Consider the following 21,714-nt stretch of genomic DNA (forward strand, 5'->3'; position numbering starts at 1 on the left):
CAGGCTCAGGAGTTGTGGCGCACAGGTTTAGTTGCTCCACAGCATGTGGAATCTTCTCAGACCAGGGATTGAACCAGGGACCCCAGCACTGGCAGGCAGACTCCTGTCCACTGAACCACAGGGAAGTCTGTCCTAAGTTAATTTTGACGCCAGTGCTTCCCGGACCACTCGTAGAGAAATGAGTGAACTAGTTTGCAGAGCAATGAGTTCACAGAGATGATGGCTCTTACGGAAACAAGGAGGAAGCCCGCAGGGCTGAAGCTTGCCTGGTTCCTTTTCATCCTAAACTGGTAGCTCTTTCCAAGTGGTACTCTATCTAAATCAGTCTGCCTACCTTCAAACCAAGGGGGAAATGGACTTTAAAATCGGGTCTAGGAAGAGAGTCCCTCAAAGAATTTAAGATAGAATTACCCTGTGATCCAGAAATTCCAGTAAAAACTGAAAGCAGCGTCACGAACAGATACTTGCACACCCACATCTGTGGCAGCATTATCCACAATAGCTGAGAGGTGGAAATAACCTGTATGTCCATCAATGGATGAATGGATAAACATGGTATAAACACACAGTGGAAGATTATTCAGCCTTAAAAGGGAATGAAATTCGGACACGAGCTACAACATGCATGAACCTTGAGGACATGAAATAAACCAGTTACAAAAGGACAAATATGATTCCACTTACATGAGGAACCTGAAATAGTCAAATTCATAGAAAAAGGAAACAGAATGGTGGTTGCCAGGGGCTGGAGGAGGAAGAACTGAGGAATTAGTGTTCAGTGGGTACAAAATTGCAGTTAGGATTGAGAAAGTTCTGGAGATGGATGCTATTGACAGTTGCACAACAATGTAAATGTAATTAATGTTGCTGAATCGTCCACCCAAGGGTAAAATGATAAATTTTATGCTTTGTACATAATACCACAATAATAATTTTAAACAAAAATACTGTGAATTTAAAGTGAGGGGAGGGGAGACAGCCCGGGCCCCACCTTATCTGGTGAACAAGCATTTGTACCAGCCCAAGTTTCCCCTGACCCAAAGTCAACCAGAAGCAGGTGGGAGGTGGAATAATAAGGACAAACTTGCCCTTCAATGTTTCAGCTTTAGAAAAAGAAGTTGCTTCACATTTTACCCTAAATTGAAATTGTAATAATGATTGTTGGGACTTCTCTGGTAGTCCAGTAGTTAAGACTTTGCCTTCTAATGCAGGGTGTGGAGGTTCAATCCTTGTTGGGAAGCTGATATCCCACCTGACTTGTGGCCAAGAAACCAAAAACATAAAACAGTAAAACAGAAGCAATATTGTAACAAACTCAATAATGAGTTGAAAAATGGCCCACATTAAAAAAAAATTTTTGTTTTAAGGTTTAAACTCTTGATGCCTGATGGGGTTTCTAGCCTCCTGAAGGCCTTAGCTCTCTCTCCTGTCTCCTCCAACCACTTGGGATTTCTCATTTGCTGCATTTCTTACATATGTTGTTTCATCCACTTGATACTGTTTTCCTCTTTTCACCTGGCAAAGACCAACTCAAGTCATTTGTTGGTTTTATTCAATAGATATACAGGCGCCCGTCTTTGAGATCCAAGCTCCCCAGTCCTGCTTCTTTCTACATCTCCTCAGGCTCAGCAAGGCACCTTCCCAGAGGGACCCTATGAAAACACCCAATAACGTAGTGCCCATAAGTGGTCCAAGGCAAGTGCCATTTTGTGGAAAAGACAGAGCCTATATCTTCGGTTCCTGGCATCTTCAGTGTCTGGCATCTACGGGCAGACGGCAGAGAGCTAAATGGAGAACAGAAAGGTTGACTTATCTGCCCAAGATGCTGCTAGGAGGAAGAAAAACAGGAAGTGAAACTAAGTTTGAATGAATCAGTCTGTAGGACTATAGAGAGTGTGGGCTCAGGGAACAGTGGGTTTTCTGCCCCGATCTTGGCCTCTCCATCACGCTTAAGAATCCCCTCGCTGAGATTCCCATGACCCCCCTGTGTGGACACAGGAGGGTCCTATGCTTGGCGGGTTTTCCCCACCGTATCCTGCTGGTCCCAGCACTGCCCGATGACACAGTCAGCCCAACCCAGCTGTGAGGACCGCCCACTCTGACTTCACCAGGCTCATGCTTAATTCTTCCTGGACCCGTGGACGTGGACAACCAAACGCTTCCATACCGAATGGAGAGGGGGCACTTGACCGTGCAGTAACCACGCTGCTCAGGGAGGTTTGTGTTGTAGTAAAGGCACTACCGTGACCGACTGCCCTTGATTGTATATTGTCCCATATTTTCCTTCCAATTATTTTCTGTTTGTTTCTGAAGCTAAGCCAGGCTATCAATATACATCCCATCAGGAAAAAGACAAGTTGTTTAATACTGTTGGGGGTGGGGGTGGGGGCGGTGGAGCTTGTGGCCAGATGAATGGTATGAATGGCCTAAAGGCAATAAATTCAATAGAAAGTTAACATGGGGACTTCCCTGGTGGTCCAGTAGTTAAGAATCCACACTTGGACTACAGGGGGCCTGGGTTCGATCCTTGGTCAGAGAATGAAGATCTCACATGCTCTGTGGCACAGCCAGAAAAAAAAAGTTAATATGTACACATCAATATAGTTTTTTGATATCAATGTAATATATATATATGTGACCTGTTATGAGATAGATGAAATCTCTCTTCCAATAACAACAATAATAAAATAGGGGGAGAAAAAAACTTTATAAGAGCTCCTTGAAGACAACACTACCAAAGCAGACAAGAAGACTTGGAGCTAAAGGGAAGATTTACTAGATCTTGGAGAGGAAATTCAACATCATCAAGTTATAAATTTTAACTTATTGAAGAGTTGAGAGAACTAACCTCAGATCTTTATATTATAAAGCTAAAATAATTGGTACCAGTGCAGAAATGGATGAGAGATCAATAGGACTAAACTAGCAAGTCCATCAATGGACCAAAACACACAGAAAAGTTTAACATGTAATAAAGGTGGTACTTCAAACTGTAGCAGGAAAGAAAGGTGTCTTATTCAACAAACGGTGTTGGGAGAACTGGGTACCCAATAGGAGGAAAATAAGTTGTATTCATCTCTCACATCTTTCACCAAAATAAATCCCAAACAGATCAAAGATTGGAAACCATGAAGAAAACATGAAAATGCTAGAAGGAATGAAGAAAAGATATTTATAAAAACAAGACAACAATGAAGATAGATGATTTTTCTTTTTTCTTTTTTTTTGGATGATCTTTCTTAAATGAACATAAACTCTAGGTGCCTAAGAGAAAGTTCTATAAGTTTTGGCTATATAAAAACATTTTTTAAAACTCTGCACAACAAAAATCATCAGAAGCAAAGTAAAAGACGGCAGACAGAAAAATATTTGAGAAATATTACAAAGGGCTAATTTCTTCAGTACTGAAAGAATGATCAAAAGAAATAGAAATATGGGCAACAGATATAAATAGGGAGTACATGGACCCACACACAATTGGCTTTTACAAATGTATAAAGATACCCATACTTACAATATGAGAAAAACATTGCTCTGAGGTATTAGTGACCATTGCAGCCAACATCAATTATAGGTGAACAGCATCTCCCCTCCATTGCTATAGAATATAGATTGGTACAAGTTCTGTGGAGAAAGTGCGGGCAATTTTTACCAAAAGTAAAAACGGATGGAGACTTCCCTGGCAGTCCAGCGGTTAAGACTCTGTGCTTCTACTGTAGGGGGCGGGTTCAATCCCTGGTTGGGGGGACTATGATCCTGCAAGCCACGTGTATATTTTTGATTCCACAATTCTACTGCCAGGAATTTATCTGACATAAATGCATATGTGCAAAATGACTTATGTACAAGTTATTCATGTAAATATTGATAATAGCAAGAAGTTTGGCAACAACCTCAGTGTGTCCACCAGTAGGAGAGTGGCTAAATGAATGACCACACAATATAATAAAATGTTAGGAAACTGTAAAATAATGTGATTAAGTTTTTCATGTACAGCGATGGAAGGATCTCTGAGATATAGTCCATGGAAGTCAAGATGCATAGCTGTGTAAGTTTATGAAAGCAACCAGTTTTCATATTGTGTTTGATTTAGGTCAGTGGGAAATTTTACTCTATTCCGATATTCTTACTCTTGTATGCAATTTTAAAATTTCTCTTTTCTTAGTTTGGGCTGCTGACACCACAGATTGGGTGGTTTAAACAATAAACTCATTTCTCACAACTCTGTAATTGGGAAGTCCAAGGTCAAAGCACCTTGGAAATTTCCCAGTGGTCCAGTGGTTAGGACTTGGCACTCTCATCTGCCCAGGGTCTGGGTTCAACCCCTGGTCACAGAACTAAGATCCCACAAGCTGTGTGTGTGGCCAAAAAACCCCAGCACTTTCTTGGTTCTACCTGCTGTGTCCTCACATAACAGAGGGTTGGTTGAGGCATCTCTATAGTGTCTCTTTTACAAAGACTCTAATCCCATTCATGGGCTTCTCTGGCAGCTCAGATGGTAAAGAATCTTCCTGCAATGCAGGAGACCTAGGTTCAATCCCGAGGTCGGGAAGATCCCCTGGAGAAGGGAATGGCAATCCACTCCAGTATTCTCACCTGGAGAATTCCATGGGCAGAGGAGCTTGGCGGGCTACAGTCTATGGGGTTGTAAACAGCTGGACTCAGCTGGACTGAGTGGCTAACATTTTCACACTTTCAATCCCATTAATGAGGGATCCACCCTCTTGACCTAATTACCCTCCCAAAGGCCCCACCTCCAAATGCCATCACATGGGGCGGGCTAGGTAACATGGATTTTTGGCGGGGGATGGGGGATACAAACATTCAGCACTCCCCAAAGAAGGTAGTTTTTACCATTAAAATCATATCAACCTCAGCTTTGACATTTTAAAAAAAAAACAGATTTCCAAGCCAGCTTGAGTTCATCTGACATAAGCAAAAGCATTTACTTTCCTGAAAAAGCCCCTTTTACACCAACATGGTTTAAGTTTAGCCCATACATGTCTACCTCACATTTCTTTCATATGAGTAAGCCTTGAGAATGCAGAACTCCGCAGTATGCACAACTGGGTTAAAAAACTTTTGGGGTGGGGAGGCAACAATTTGTATGTACAGTTAAGTATTAGCTTCTACATGAATAGACTACTGTCTATTCCTGTTGCTGTTCTAACAAATTACTGTAATTTAGTGTCTTCAAACTGCAGGAATGTATTCTCCTAGAGTTCTGGAAGCCAGAGGTCCAAAACAAGCTGAAACCAAGGTGTCTGCAGAGACTCGTTCTCTCTGTAAACTCTAGGGACTCTAGAATGGGGTTTCCTTGCCTTTCTAGCTTCTGAAGCTACAGTACCTGCATTCTTTGGTTCATGGCCCTTCTCCACTTTCCGATCCAGCCACATAGCATCTTCAAGTCTCTAGAGAGATGCTTCAGTGCTCAAGTGGCCTTCTGTGACCAAGTCTCCCTCTGCCTGTCTTATAAAGACACTTGTGATCGCATCTAGGGCACATCCGGATAATCCAGGCTAATCTCATTTCAAAATTCACATTGCCAAACATCACATGGTTCATAAATGAATAACTTGGATTTGAGCCCAGGCAGACACTGCAGTATGCTATTCTAGTCTTCCTTTTTTTTTTTTTAACAAAGTGCTAGTTGACACCAAATTGATCTCACAACAAATGGGCTGCAACTTATTGAATAAACAGCCAAGAGACTGTAGATTCCACAGGAATGGAAACCTCTGTTTCACTCATCACTGCGTTCTAGGACCTCTCACTTTGATAGACACAAAGTAAGTTCTCAATAAACAGCTGATAAAAGTGCCTCTATTGTAATAATATGATCTTAAACCTGAAGGAACTGAGAAATTATCCAGTCCAGAGCACTGCAAATGATATTAACTAGCATTCTCACTTAGGTGTTTCACATGCCATTTATCCTGTGGACACAGAATGTTACCTGCTGTATCAGTAAAGAAAGGATGTTGTGGCCATCAAGTCATCAGCCACTGCACACCCAGGATGGGGGAAAATAGGATGCTGGCCCTACATAGTTAACGTACACATCAAAGGGTTGATTTCAATAAGCCCAGATTCTTGCCTCTTCCCATATCTAGAAAAGCACTTTCACTAACTTGAGATGATTGGTTTTCTTTCAGTTCAGTCGCTCAGTCGTGTCTGACTCTTTGCGACCCTATGGACTGCAGCATGCCAGGCTTCCGTGTCCATCACCAATTCCCAGGGCTTGCTGAAACTCAAACTCCCAGAGCTTGCTCAAACTCATATCCATCGAGTCAGTGATGCCATCCAACCATCTCATCTTCTGTCGATTAACTGTAATCTTTTGACACTCTGACTTCCTAGGTGTTTTGCAAAAACCCCTCTCTATCCTAGCTCCACCGTTACATCTTCAGAACAGTCCCTCAGAGTCTGAGAGGCTGTCTTCTTGGCCTCGGTCCTCAGTGTGTCCATTGAATAAAACATAATTCTTAACTTTTAGATTGTGCATTTCTTTTTTCCAATCGAGAACACAGTGGTCAATAGTAAGGGTAACAACAGAGCACAGGGTGTTCTGTGTTGTTGTTGTTAATTTTATTTACTTATTTTTGGCTGTGTTGTATCTTGGTTACTGTGTGCAGGCTTTCTCTCATTGTGGTGAGCAGGGGCTACTCTCTAATTGCAATACTTGGGCTTCTCATGGCAGTGGCTTATTTCAGAGCATGGGCGTTAGGACACCACATGGGCTAGATATCTCGTGGCATTTGGGATCTTCCAGGACCAGGGATAGTCCCCTGCATCGGCAGGCAGATTCTTAACCACTGGACCACCAGGAAAGTCCTGTTTGTTTTTAACATTTCCTCCTTTGTTCATTTATTCAAAACTATTTGGGCACTTACAAATCTCAAACTGAAATAATTAAATAAAACAAAAACACAAGTTGCAGAGGAGTATGTAATGTCTAGTTCCACACTGTAAACAGTATTTAGCATATGTATTTAGCATATAGTAAATATGGAGTAATGTATACCAAATTCACATGTTCCAGTAAACGGATTGGGGTAAATGTTATGTTTTATATTTCCATGTTATTTGAATTTTACAAAGCAAATGTATTTCTTTTACAATTATAAAGATGCAATGAGGATTTCCCTGATGGTCCTGGGTCTAGGACTCTGCGATCCCAATGCAGAGGCCTGGGTTTCATCCCCGTCAGGGAACTAGATCCCACATGCTGCACCAACAGTTCACATGCTGCAACTAAAGATCCCGCATGCCACAAGTAAGACCTGGCACAGCCAAATAAGTATTTTTTAAAAACCGCAGTGAATATTTTAAGAAAAACCTTTTAACTCTTTCTTTAACTGCGGTATCTGACAGCTCTTGACTTATCCATTTCTTTCATTTTTCTTTGGCTGCTCTGCAAGCAGGATCTTAGTTTCCCACCCAGGATGGAATTCCTGCCCCCTACAGAGGAATCTCGGAGGCTTAACCCCTGGACCACCAGGGAAGTCCCAACTTACTCATTTCTATATCCTGCTAATTAGCCCAAGGCCCAGCTCAAGGTTGATATAGATACAGGAGCAAAAGTACTAAACTGCGTATGAGAAAGGACTCTTTTTTATCAGAATGAAGGGTGATAATTTTCAGGGTAAATCCCCAAAGTACAAATCTTCATCTCATTAAGTGTTAGTCACTCAGTCATATCCAACTCTTTGCGACCCCATAGACTGTAGCCCACCAGGCTTCTCCGTCCATGGGATTCTCCAGGTGAGAATACTGGATTGGGTAGCCATTCCCTTCTCCAGGGGATCTTCCCGACCCAAGGATTGAACCCAGGTCTCCTGTCTTGCAGGCAGATTCTTTACCATCTGAGTCACCTCATTTCATTAAGGTTTCACAACATGATGACACTGGCAGGCATGTGATAGCTTTCTTCAGTGTAATTCATGTCCAGTCCAGTCAAGCACTTCAAGTGCACCTTTTTGGGTCACCAACACCCATGGCACCTGTCTTCAAACTTGGGGACCTCAGGTTGCAAAAGGAAAATCAAAAAAGAATCAGTTTTGTACTGCTAAAAGAACTCTCTAGAGTGGAGCCAGAGGCCACTGAGAAGTGACTTATGTCTCTGCCCAGATTGAATCTGACCTTTTGACCACTTATCGTCTAACAAAGATATTCAGAACATTTGCACAGGGTTGCAGAAATTCAAGATACTTATCCGGCCCATACCCTAAATAACTGGTGACAAATCCATCCCTTAAAGACGAATATTTCCTTTTACTACCAAAGTCAATCATAATTCCTGCAATACAACTTTAACAAAACTTGTGGATTTTGCCTTTATAACCCCCGGGACTCTTTCTCTTCCCCAAACTTTCTATTTTGCTAGAACCTGTGTATCCCCAGTTGTAATTCCCAAGACCCCAGACAGGGCTCTTTATTATTTGCAGCCTCCATACTGATTAATATCAATTAATCAGGAGAAATATCAATAACCTCAGATATGCAGAAGACACCACACTATGGCAGAAGCAAAGAGGAATTAAAGAGACTCTTGATGAAGGTGAAAGAAGAGAGTGAGAAAGCTGGCTTAAAACTCAACATTCAGAAAACTAAGATCATGTCAGTCATCCAGTCCCATCACTTCATGGCAAATAGATGAGGAAACTGACAGACTTTATTTTCTTGGGCTTCAAAATCACTGTGGACAGTGAATGCAGCCAAGAAATTAAAAGATGCTTGCTCCTTGGAAGAAAAGCAATGACAAACCTAGAAAACATATTAAAAAAGAGACATTACTACGCCTACAAAGGTTCGTTTAGTCAAAGCTACGATTTTTCCAGTCGTCAGGTACGGATGTGAGATTTGGACCATAAAGGAGGCTGAGCACCAAAGAACTGAGGCTTTCGAACTGTGCTGCTGGAGAAGATGCTTGAGAGTCCCCTGGACTGCAAGGAAATCAAACCAGTCAATCCCCAAGAAAATCAACCCTTACTATTCATTGGAAGGACTGATGCTGAAGTTGAAGCTCCAATCCTTTGGCCACCTGATGCAAAGAGCCGACTCATTGGAAGAGACCCTGATGTTGGGAAAGATTGAAGGCGGGAGGAGAAGGGGACGACAGAGGATCAGATGGTTGGATGGTCAGTGATGGCAGCATCACTGACTCAATGGACATGAGTTTGAGCAAGCTCGGGGAGATGGTGATGAACACGGAGGCCTGGTGTGCTGCAGTCCAAGGGGTCGCAGTCGGACACGACTGAGAGAGTGAACAACAAAATACCGATTACTGTTTGGCAAAGTCTGTAGGTTCAGTTACTGCAGTCACCCGGTTGAGCCTCACGCATGCGCCTTACTCTGCAGGGCCCCCGCCCGGATTCTGAAGCCCACCCACCACTCCAGCTGTCCCGGCTTCCTTAACCCCCGGGGGAATTTACCTGCCCTACACTCCCAACTCCAAGGCGCCGGGAGGCGGAAGTCGGGGGGCGGGGTCAGCCCGCGCGGCCCGCCCCGGAAGCAGGCGGGGCCTCGCGGGCTCCTCGGCGCTCCGCAGCCGCCTCCCAGTCTGATTGCGGCTGAGGCCGGTCCTGGCTTTGTAACTCGCTCAAGATGGCGACACAGCCACCCAGCGGGATCCGCCTCAGCGCGGTGAGCAGCCGCGAGGGGTGGAGCGGGCCGTGTCCCAGGAGGGCGGGCAGGCGGGCAAGCGAGGCGGGGTGCGGGGCGGGGGGGAGGCCGGCGGTGGGCGGGGGCGGCTCGTCGGCCCGGCACGGCGGCTTGGGGCCGCGGCGGGGCCGGGGCAGGCGGCGGCGGCCATATCGCTCCCGACGGCTGAGACGCTCGGCGGCGACGGCGGCGGGCAGGGCCGGGCCGGGCCGCGTCTAGTTTCGTTTCCTCGGCGTTGGGTTTCTGTTTTGCCTCCGCGGCTTCGGGGCGGGGCGGGCCGGGGCCGCGGCCCCTCCTCCTTGGCTCCCTCCCCCGGTTTGCTCTGCAGCTGTCGTCCGAGGGCGAGGCCTCGGCGGCCAGCCGGCCCCTCGGCCCGCGGGGGCCCCTGGCCCCTTCCCGGCCTCTGCGGACCCTCGGGGCGTCCCGGAGTGCGGGGGGAGTGGCCGTCGGCGGCCAGAAATGCCCCGCGGCCTTGACCTCCTGGCGGCGGGCCCCGGGGTGCTGCGAGCTGGGACTTGTCTTCCTCATCCATTTCAATTCCTGCCGCCTTCCCTCTAGCTTCCCTGGGTGGCTCAGACGGTCAGAGCGTCCGCTCGCAATGCAGGAGGCCCGGCTTCGATCCCTGGGTGGGGAAGATTGCCCTGGAGAGAGGGAATGGCAACCCAGTCCAGTACTCTTGCCTGGAAAATCTCATGGACGGAGGAGCCTCGTAGGCTGTACAGCCCCACGGGGTTGCCAAGAGTCGGACACGACTGAGCGACTTCACTTTTCCCTCCACTGCATCCTTCGGGAGCCCAGATCGCTCCTAGGTGGTCACCGAGCTCTCCCGGTTTGCCCCGTCTCGTCTCCTGGCGGTGTCTCGTTCCCGGAGCGTCTCGGCCTCTTGGAAATCCTTGAGTGTGCTTTGTACTAGTGCGTCTTTTTTTTGGTGGGGGGGGAGCAGTCACACAATAAGTGAAAATTTCGCTGCCTCAAGAGTGTGGGCATGCCCTCCCGGCCCGATTCTCCTGAAAAAGTTGGCCTTGTTATGCAAAAATATACCTCTCCTCATCAGGGTGTTTCCTCCGGCCAGAGAATGGCTCTGCCAGTCTCATTATTCGAATGGTAATGAGTGAGTGAAGTCGCTCAGTCCTGTCCGACTCTCTGCGACCCCGTGGACTGTAGCCTACCAGGCTCCTCCGTCGAAGGGATTTTCCAGGCAGGAATACTGGAGTGGGTTGCCATTTCCTAATCCAGGAGATCTTCTCGATCCAGGGATTGAACACAGGTCTCTCGCGTTGTAGTAGACGCCTTACCGTCTGAGCCAACAGGGAAGTCGAATGGTAATACCATTGCTTTAAAATGATATTTTTGCCTTTTGACTTTAATTTGGCGAGATTCCTAACCGACCCCCTGCTATCATCAGACTTTTAACGTTTTTTCCTGATGAGTGTGAAATTTTACTTTACATTTGACTGAGAAGCTGAAAGTTTATCACACTTCATTCACCCTTTTGATTTTGGGATAAAAGAAACCTTCCTAAAAAAAAAAAAAAAACCCTTCACATTCCTTGCCCGTTTTTCTATTTTGTTTCTTTTGAGGGGAACTTTTAATTGGTTTATTAGCGTTCTTTACATATCTTTAATAAAGGCTCCTTGGTTCCTAAGTGGTTTATTGAATGAGCTTGTATTTAGTAGATGGAATACAGAGGGCAACTTTATTCTTTCTTACCACTGGCCTTATTGTTGCTAATTCACCTCAGTGAATCTGGGCACATCCTAATGCTTTCCAGTTAGCCTCAGGCACTGTTTAATCTTGGAGGAGGAAATGACAGCCCACTCCAGTATTCTTGCCTGGAGAATCCCATGGGTGGAGGAGCTTGGTAGGCTACAGTCCACAGGGTTGCAAAGAGTCCCACACGACTGAGCGACTTCACTTCACTTTCACTGTTTAATCTGGGCTTTCCTGGTGGCTCAGACAGTAAAGAGTCTGCCTGCAGTGTTGGAGACCCGGGTTTGATCCCTGGGTGGGGAAGATCCTCTGGAGAAGGAAATGGCAACTCACTCCAGTTTCTTCCCTGGAAAATGTCACGGACGGAGGAGCCTGGCAGGCTGCAGTCCATGGGGTGACAAAGAGACACGACTGAGAGACTTCAGTTTCACTTTCACTGTTTAATCACCGGGCTTCCCCGGTGGCTCAGATGGTAACGAATCCACCAGCAATGCTGGGAACCTGGGTTTGGTCCCCGGATTGGGAACCCACTCGGGTTATCCTTGCCTGGAGAATCCCCATGGACAAGATAGCCTGGGGGCTATGGTCCATGGGGTCGCAAAGAGCCTGACACGACTGAGCGACTAAGCACTTTAGCACTGTTAAATCTACTTGAGAAGCTCTTCAGCTTAAAGCCCTCTCCTTCCCCTCAGATTGGGCCTAATTCTGGTCTGGAAAATTGTGGTGAGGAACTGGGTTGTTTTTGTTTTTTTTTCCCTTTCCCTTGCTATTTCTGCACTTTGATTCTCTTCCCCACTCCCCAGCCCCTCCCAAGTTGCTGTCTCTGTCTCTTCAGGATTGAGAAGACAAAGGGAGCAAAGATAAGGGTCAGTACAGTCTTGAGAGACTGGCACTGTGGTTAGCTGGTTCTCGAGGTGTAGCAGCTGTCCGTGTGCTACATCTTTGTTTTGTGGGTAATACAGACTGTTTTGAAGCTCACTGATGGAAATCTCGTATCTGCAGCTTCTGGACTGTATTCCAAGTGGTCTGTTGCTTTAGGACAGGAGTTGGCAAACTGCGGTTTATGGGCCAAATCCAGCCTGCCACCTGTTTTTTTATGGCAGAAGATCCTTAAATGGTTGGGGGAAAAAAAGATCAAAGAATAATGTTTCGTATCATGAAAATTATGTGAAATAGATATTTCAGTTCCCATAAGTAGTTTCAGTTTTGAAGGTTTGCTCATCCCTTTGGTATCGCTCTCAGATGTTTGCATTAGGAGTGGAGCTAGGAATTACTGAATTTATGGGTTTGTCAAAAATCATAGAATATAAAGTGACCCGTAATGTGTACAAATTTAAAAAATCACTAGGTCTGTAAATTCTGAAATGGAATGCAGAGTAACAAAAACTTAAGTTTTTGCTTTTTGCCTCCATGATTCTAAGTAAATGCTGATACCATTTTGTTTTCCAGAAATCCTGCTATAGATTTAAGTGACACATATGCACACTCTTCAGTTCACTTTTTCTTTTGGTTGAATTACCGTATGATTTATTATCACTCTTAGCATTATTCAGACATGAGCCAGCCAAAACTATGATTGCTTTTTCTTTGCTGTGGAGCTTCTGTGTTTTCCTTGAAGTTAGTAATTGATTTGTGTTTGTTTGCTTAGTTTTTCTCTGTACTGATTACTCTTTCATCCACACTTTCAGAGAACTGGAAAATCTTTGCCAGATGTGTTCAAGCACACCCAAATTTTGTCATTTTTGCTGGCTCAGTTGTGAGTTGGCGACTTCCCTTTATCATTTTTATGGACATTTCCTTCCCCTTTCCTTTGTTTCTCCTTCCCATCATATATTCCTCTTCTGGGGTTTACTCTTGACCGCCAGCAGTAGCTTAGTGACTGAGAGCATGGGTTCTGGAGCCCATTTGCTTGGGTTCAAAGTCTGACAGATAACTGGATGTGTGACCTGAAGAGAGAATAATCATCTTACCACCTAAAAGGGCTGCTTTAAAAATTAACTGAGCCAATACACATAAAAGTCTTTTATAACGGTCCTGTGCGTGCTATAAATACTCAGCAAATATTTGCTGTCTTTGTTACTGTTAACAGTGAAGCCTGTCCATTTTTCCAAAAACTGGTGTAGCTTCTTGAGAACAGAGTACATGGGAAGAACATTTGTGTGTCTTTTCTTGGAAATATATTTATGCTACCCTTGCTCTTTCTTTACATATAATTTGGCTGGGCTTGCAATTCTAGATTAGAAGTGATTTCTTGTCAGAATTTTCAAGGCATGCTTTATTGTTTAGTAGAGTCCTATGCATTATATTGGGGTTCCCCTGGTGACTGAGTCGGTGAAGAATCCACCTGCAATGCGGGAGACCTGGGTTTGATCCCTGGGTGGGGAGAAGGGAATGGCTACCCACTCCAGTATTCTTGCCTGGAGAATCCCCATGGACAGAGCAGCTGGCTGGGCTACAGTCCATGGGGTCTCAAGGAGTTGGACACAACTGCGTGACTAAGCACACATGCAATACACTGTTTTGGTACTTAGGCTAGAAACCTGTAATAATATCAGGGAAATTTTCTCAGATTTTTGACAGCAATTTCCCGTCTGTTTTTCTGCTTTTGTTCATCTTCTGTTTTCCTTCTCATTGCTTTTTCTTTTCTTTTTGAGAGATTTTCTCTATTTGATCTCCTACCTTTTACCATGTATTTAATTATTAGAAACATTGTCTTGTTCTCTAGAAACACTGTCTTTAGAAAATCTCAACAAAATATTTGTTCTTGTCACTGGCTGTATTATTCATAGTATTTTTGAAGTTTTCTTTTGTTCATTTCCTCTGTCTTCTTCATGTTCTTTTTACTGTGTGTTTTTTATTCTAATTTTACACATTCTCAAGTGTGCTTATGTTTCCAGATGAAACACTAACAGCTGGATGTTCATACCTGAGTAGAGCTTGTCATTCGGTGGGTTTCAGTATTGGCTGATCAGGTAGGAAGAGCCAGCTTGTCGTTGGAGTACGCTGTGTCAGAATCTGTTGATCCTAGAGAATAAAAATGTTAGACCAGAAAATAAGGATGTTTAGAATAACTTTGGGGCTTCCCTGGTGGCTCGGGGATAATGAATCCACCTACCAATAGGAGTTCAATAGGACAACGGGGCGGGGGGGAAAGCAGTCAAAAAGCAAGAATTATCATTCCCCAAATCTGTCTTCCCTTGTGGCTTAGGAGATTCAGGTTCTATCCCTGGGTCAGGAAGATCCCATGGAGAAGGAAATGGCAACCCACTCCAGTACTCTTGCCTGGAAAGTTCCATGGACCCAGGACCCTGGCAGGCTACAGTCTACAGGGTTGCAAAAAAGTCGGACACGACTTAGCGACTAAACAACAATAAAATGACTTTTAAAATAAATTTTTTTTTTAAGTGAGGGGGAAAATGCTGTCCAGAGTGGCATGGTACAATTGTAAAAGAACCAAATAAAAATTTTAGAAATCATTCCTTTTTTCCAGAGGGGAATTCTACATCTGGTCATGGCATAGATAATCCTAGCTGCTAGCTCTTCTGGTAGCTCAGCAGGGGACAGGAGATAGGAGTGTCACATTGATCAGTTTGCTCACTTGGTTTTTATTTGTTTATTATTGTGGTAAAATACACATGACATAAAATTTACCGTCCTAACCATTTTAAGTGTGCCGTTCAATAGTGTTATGTACATTCACGTTGTACAGCGAATCTCAGAACCCTTCGTCTTGCAACGCTAAAACTCTGAGCCCATGAAAAAATAACTCTTTGTTCCACTTTCCACCAGCTCCTGGCAGCCACCATTTTAACCTCTGTGAATTTGACATCTGTGGGTATATCATATAAGTGGAATCATACATCATTTGTCTCTTTGTGGTTAACTTATTCCGCTCAGCATAACATCCTCGAGGTTCATGCATGTTGCAGCATGTGCTAAATTTTCCTTCCCTTTTAAGGCTGAATAACATTCTGCTGTATATTCAAATGTGCCACATTTTGTTCATCAATTGGTATTTGTGTTGCTTTCACTTTGGCTGTTAGGATAATGCTGCTCTATTCACAGGTGTGCAAGTATCTCTTCAGGACCCTCTTCTCACTGCTGTATACAAAATAAACAGTAAGGACCTACCTACTGTATAGCAGCACAGGGAGCTATATTATATCTATCTTATAATAACCTGTACTAGAGAAGAATCTGAAAAAGTATCTGTGTGTGTGTAAGTATGGATGTATATATGTAGAATCACTTTGAGATACACATATGACAGAATCACCTTGCTGTATACCTGAGGCTATCACAGCATTGTAAATCAGCTATGTTTCAATTAAGGGGAAGAAGACCCTGCTTTCAGTTCTTTTCAGTTTATCCCTAAAAGTAGAATTCCTAGATCATATGGTAAATCTATATTTAACTTTTTGAGGACCCTCCATATTGTTTTCCACAGTGGCTGCACCATTTTTGTTGTTCAGTCGCTAAGTCATGTCCAACTCTTTCTGACTCCATAGACTGAAGCATACCAGGCTTCCCTGTCCTTCACTATCTCCCGGAGTTTGTTCATACTCATGTCCACTGAGTTGGTAATGCCATCCAACCATCTAAACCCTCTGTCATCCTCTTCTCCTGCCCTCAGTCTTTCTTGGCATTAGGGTCTTTGCCAATGAGTCACCTCTGCGCATCAGGTGGCCAGAGTATTGGAGTTTCAGCATCAGTCCTTCCAGTGAATATTCAGGGTTGATTTTCTTTAGGATTGACTGGTTGGATCTCCTTGCTCTCCAAGGGACTCTTAAGAGTCTTCTCCAACACCACACTTGAAAAGCATGAATTCTTTGGCACTCAGCCTTTTTTTTGGTCTAGTTCTCACATCTGTATATGACTACTAGAAAAACCATAGCTTTGACTATACGGACTTTGTCAGCAGAGTGATGTCTCTGCTTTTTAATATGCTACCTAGGTTTGTCATAACTTTTCTTCCAAGGAGCAAGTGTCTTTTAATTTTATGGCTGCAGTCACTGCCTGCAGTGATTTTGAAGCCCAAGAAGATAAAGTCTGTCTCTGTTTCCATTGTTTCCCTATTTACCATGAAGTGATGTGACTACATGCCATGATTTTAGTTTTTTGAATGTTGAGTTTTAAGCCACCTTTTTTGCTCTCCTCTTTCACCCTCAGCAAGAGGCTTTTTAGTTCTCCTCACTTTCTGCGTTAGAATAGTATCATCTGCATGTTTGAGGTTGTTGATATATCTCCTGGCAATCGTGATTCCAGCTTGTGAGTTATCCAGCCTGCTATTTCACATGATGTACTCTACATATAAGTTAAATAAGCAAGGTGACAATTTTCAGTCTTGACATACTCTTTTCCCAATAACCAGTCTGTTGTTCTATGTCTGGTTCTAACTGTTGCTTCTTGACCTGCATACAGATTTCTCAGGAGGCAGATAAGGTGGTCTGTCTGAGATTCCCATCTCTTTAAGAATTTCCCACAGTTTGTTGTGATCCACACAAAGGCTTTCACATAGTCAGTGAAGCAGATGTTTTTCTGGAATACCTTTGTTTTCCTATGATCCAGTGGATGTTGGCAATTTGATCTCTGGTTCTTCTGCCTTTTCTAAATCCAGCTTGAGCATCTGGAAGTTCACGGTTCATGTACTATTGAAACCTAGCTTGGAGAATTTCGAGCATTACTTTGCTAGCGTGTGAGAAGAGTGCAGATGTGCGGTAGTTTGGACATTCTTTGGCGTTGTCTTTCTTTGGGATTGGATTGAAAACGGACCTTTTCCAGCCCTGTGGTCAGGTGCACAGGAGTTCCAGTTGCTTCCCAGCCTCTCCAATGCTTGTTATTTTCTGTTTTTGTTGTTGTGTTTTTTTTGTTTTTGTTTTTAATAATGGTCATGCCTTTGAGTGTGAGGTGGTATCTCACTGTAGTTTTGATTTTCATTTCCTTAATGATTAGAGATGTTGAGCATCTTTGGAGAAATATCTTGAGTCCTTTGCCCGTTTTTAAATCTGTTTATCATCTTGTTATTGAGTTGTGAGAATTCTTTATATATTTTTGCATATTACTTGATTTGCAGGCTTTTTTCCCCTGTTCTGTAGGTTGCCTTTTCACTCTGTAGAACATGTCACTTGATGTACAGAAGTTTTAAATTTTAGTACAATTCAGTTTATTTTTTCTTTTGTTTCTTGTGCTTTTGGTGTCATGTCAAAATCATTGCCAAACCCAATGTCATAAAATGTTTCCTCTATGTTTTCTTCTAAAGAGTCTAGAGTTTCAGCTCTGAAAGTCAGGTCTTTGATTCATTTTGAGTTAATTTTTGTTTATGGTGTAGGGGAAGGGTACGACTTTTTGTACTGTTCAGGGGATTCTTGTGGCAAGAATACTGGAATGGCTTGCCATTCCCTCCTTCAAGGACTATGTTTTGTCAGAACTCTCCTCTGTGACCTGTCTGTCTCGGGTGGCCCTCCATAGCATGGCTCGTAGCTTCATTGAGTTATGTAAGCCCCTTCACCACGACAGGGGTATGATCCATGAAGGGGGTTGAAGGCAAAAGGAGAAGAGGGTGGCAAAGGATGAGATAGTTGGATGGCATCATCGGCACAGTGGACATGAACTTGAGCAAACTCTGGGAAATAGTGGAGGATAGGGAATCCTGGCGTGCTACAGTCAGTCCATGGGGTCGCAAAGAGTCAGAGACAGCTTGGTGACTGAACAACAACAAGGGTGCAACATGATTCTTTTTATGGATACCTAGTTTTCCCAGCACTATTTGTTGAAAAGCTGTCTTTTCCTCATTAAATGGCCTTTACAGCCTTCTGGAAAATCGTTTAACCATTTATTTCTGGACTGTTTACTGGCTTGCTTTTAACCCACGTGTTTTCATTTGTCTCTGAGTCCATGGCCATCAGTTTCTCCAGAGAACAGACCTCTTGTCTTTTCATGGTTTGCTGAGTGTAGTTGAAGGACTTGCTCAGGGTAAAAGGATCTGGGGAATCTTTCTTCTTTTAAATACTTTCGGCCTATCGCATTTTTCATACGACTTCAAAGGAGCAAAAGTCTTATTTCCTAAGCCTTCCTGGGGTTCCCAAAGTTCCTGACCTTCTTGTTGGTTTTCCCATCTCCTGCAGGCTTTGGGTTTAGCTCTTTCCAGGATATTAAAGCAGTTATCACTACTCTGTACTTTATAGTTTCCAAGCTACTATTTTGTCTGCTATTATTAATCACTTCTTTGATTCTTTTTGTTCTCCTGGGTTTATGTCCCCCACCCCTTTTCCTTCATTAGATAGCAGCTCCAAGAGGGAGCCGAAGTAAACATTGTCCGTGTATTCAGGCTTCCACATTTAAAGTCTTACATTTAAAGCATTTTTAAAATTTGGGACCATTTGTTGATTCTAAAAATTCTGTTGATTCTTTAAAATATCTAAATGGTCTTCATTGCATCTCCTTTTTGTTTTTTTTTTTTTTTTTGGAGGGGAGTCTTTTTAAAGGTCTAGCTATGTCAAGGGATTCTTATTTTATAGGGCTTCCCTGGTGGCTCAGTGGTAAAAAATCTGCCTGCAATGCAGGAGACCCAGGTTTGATCCCTGGGTTGGGAAGATCACCTGGAGGAGGGCATGGCAACCCACTCCAGTACTCCTGCCTAGAAAATCCCATGGACAGAGGAGCCTGGCAGACTGCAGTCCATAGGGTCTCACAGAGTTGGACACAACTGAAGCGATCGGCAGCAGCAGCAGCTATTTTATAGGCTGATACTTCTTTTACCCAATGAAATTGTAAAGTATCTGCCTGCAATGCGGGAGACCCGGGTTTGATCCCTGGGTCGGGAAGATCCCCTGGAGAAGGAAATGGCAACCCATTCCAGTACTCTTGCCTGGAAAAGTCCATGGACAGAGGAGCCTTGTAGGCTGCAGTCCATGGGGTCGCAAAGAGTTGGACAAGACTGAGTGACTTCACTTTACTTCAGTGAGGTTGGGTGCACACTAAGACTACTGTGTCTTGTCTGCAAATATTTTCTCTTGGTGGATTGTTTCCTTAAATGTTATTTTAGATCGTGTACTCAAATATTCCCCAAGTAATGACCCCAGAGAATCTTGTGCAGTCGGGTTGAGACTGTGTCTCCACAGTGGTTCTGCAGGTTAAATTGAAACACTTAACCCAAGTGAAGAGATGTGCCTCTTTACAGAACTTCATGGTAGACTTTTTTTTTTTAACCTTGACTGCAGACTGAAACAGATAAGCTTCTCATTGGGCATATTTCCCCTGCCCCCTTTTTCTTGAGGTAGGAGGGGCAGTCACCTCCAAGTGCATGCTTCTCTGCCATGTTTCCAATCCACAGTCACTGCTAAAATGAAAACCTTCACATTCCAGTTACGCACCCCACTCTAGTCCCTTCTGCTGCTGCTGCTAAGTCACTTCAGTCGTGTTCGACTCTGTGCGACCCCATAGACGGCAGCCCACCAGGCTCCCCCGTCCCTGAGATTCTCCAGGCAAGAACACTGGAGTGGGTTGCCATTTCCTTCTCCAACGCGTGAAAGTGAAGTCACTCAGTCGTGTCTGACTCTTAGCGACCCCATGGACTGCAGCCTACCAGGCTCCACCATCCATGGGATTTTCCAGGCAAGAGTACTGGAGTGGGTTGTCATTTCCTTCTCCAACTCTAGTCCCTAGGGTATCCCTATTTTCAAATCTTATTTTTGTTTTTAATTTTTTCTTTACTTGAGGCCCTTGAGTATTTTCTTGATTATATGAGCTCAGTTGTGCCTTTAAAGGTATGCTTACCTTAAAAAAAAAAAAGCCACACACTTACAATACTTATTATATCCCAGGTGTTCTTCTAAGCATTTACAAATATTAAGTTATTTAATTCTCTTAACATCTTGGTAAGCTGCTGTTACTATCGTCCTCATTTCCACAGATGCTAAAACTTGAGGCACAGAAGATTCAGTTGCTTACCTGGGATCAGGATCACACATCTAGTTAAAGATACTCCATAGACTATGTGTGTGTGTGTGAGTGAGTGTGAGTGAGTGGTATCAGTGTATGTGATCTGTGTGTGATCAGGATCACACATCTAGGCACAGAAGGTTCAGTTGCTTACCTGGGATCAGGATCACACATCTAGTTAAAGATACTCCATAGACTATGTGTGTGTGTGTGAGTGAGTGTGAGTGAGTGGTATCAGTGTATGTGATCTGTGTGTGATCAGGATCACACATCTAGGCACAGAAGGTTCAGTTGCTTACCTGGGATCAGGATCACACATCTAGTTAAAGATACTCCATAGGCTCTGTGTGTGTGTGTGTGTGTGTGTGAGTGAGTGGTATCAGTGTATGTGATCTGTGTGTGATCAGGATCACACATCTAGTTAAAGATACTCCATAGGCTGTGTGTGTGTGTGTGTGTGTGTGTGTGAGTGATATCAGTGTATGTGATCTGTGTGTGATCAGGATCACACATCTAGTTAAAGATACTCCATAGGCTGTGTGTGTGTGTGTGTGAGAGTGATATCAGTGTATGTGATCTGTGTGTGATCAGGATCACACATCTAGTTAAAGATACTCCATAGGCTGTGTGTGTGTGTGTGTGTGTGTGTGTGTGAGTGATATCAGTGTATGTGATCTGTGTGTGATCAGGATCACACGTCTAGTTAAAGAAACTCCGTAGGCTGTGTGTGTGTGTGTGTGAGAGATCAGTGTATGTGATGTGATGTGTGTGTGTGTGTGTGTGTGTATGATCAGATACTCCGTAGTCTGTCTGGTGTGTGTGTGTGTGTTGGCTGTTCTAGGGAGTTTTTCTTTATAGCTAATTGTTTTAGAGATGAGAATTCATAATAGCTATAAATAATGCTTGTGTTTAAATATACCAAAAGCCATACATCTCAAACCAGAGTATTACAACATGGACCGAAATGCCCAGTCTCTATAACCCAGATTTCACCCTTGTGTCATTTGTGCACAGTTGTGGCTGGCTCTCTGAACCCCATGGACTATAGCCCGCCGGGCTCCTCTGTCCATGGTATTTTCTAGGCAAGAGTACTGGAATAGTTGCCATTTCTTACTCCAGGGGATCTTCCCAACCTAGGGATCAAACCTGCATCTGCTGCAGAATACCCAGTTTCTAACTCCAGACTTCACACCTAACAAATTCATAAAGTAGAGAACAAAGACAAACTCTTCTAAGGGTTTCTGGTGTTGATTTTCTCCTTTGGTAGCTGACCCCCCAAGACCATACCCATAGTAGGACCTCGAATGGCTGAGGAGTGTTCTTTTATAAATGGAGAAATGGTGATTGCACAAGAGGAGGGGCTGGGATAGGGCTCAGGTGGGCTAATTGACAGTAGGTTTC

The 21,714-nt window shown here is 43.9% G+C and overlaps 1 protein-coding gene and 1 long non-coding RNA gene across 2 annotated transcripts in view; one reads left to right on the plus strand and one right to left on the minus strand.

Annotated features, from left to right (window-relative positions):
- Positions 1 to 11,899, minus strand: LOC122445466. The gene is made up of 3 exons (XR_006270534.1): positions 11,875 to 11,899; positions 3,515 to 4,527; positions 1 to 1,784 (listed from the first exon to the last, which is right to left on the minus strand). It is a non-coding gene; the product is annotated as an uncharacterized LOC122445466 (long non-coding RNA).
- MORC3 (MORC family CW-type zinc finger 3) overlaps positions 9,510 to 21,714 on the plus strand; it is a 41,071-nt gene continuing 28,866 nt past the window's right edge. Inside the window, exon 1 of the mRNA XM_043474693.1 lies at positions 9,510 to 9,645. Coding sequence (XP_043330628.1) covers positions 9,607 to 9,645 — 39 coding nt within the window. The 5' untranslated portion in view covers positions 9,510 to 9,606. The remainder of the gene's footprint in view (positions 9,646 to 21,714) is intronic.

This window comes from Cervus canadensis, chromosome 7 (genome assembly GCF_019320065.1).
Source record: "Cervus canadensis isolate Bull #8, Minnesota chromosome 7, ASM1932006v1, whole genome shotgun sequence".
Classification (NCBI taxonomy): domain Eukaryota; kingdom Metazoa; phylum Chordata; class Mammalia; order Artiodactyla; family Cervidae; genus Cervus; species Cervus canadensis.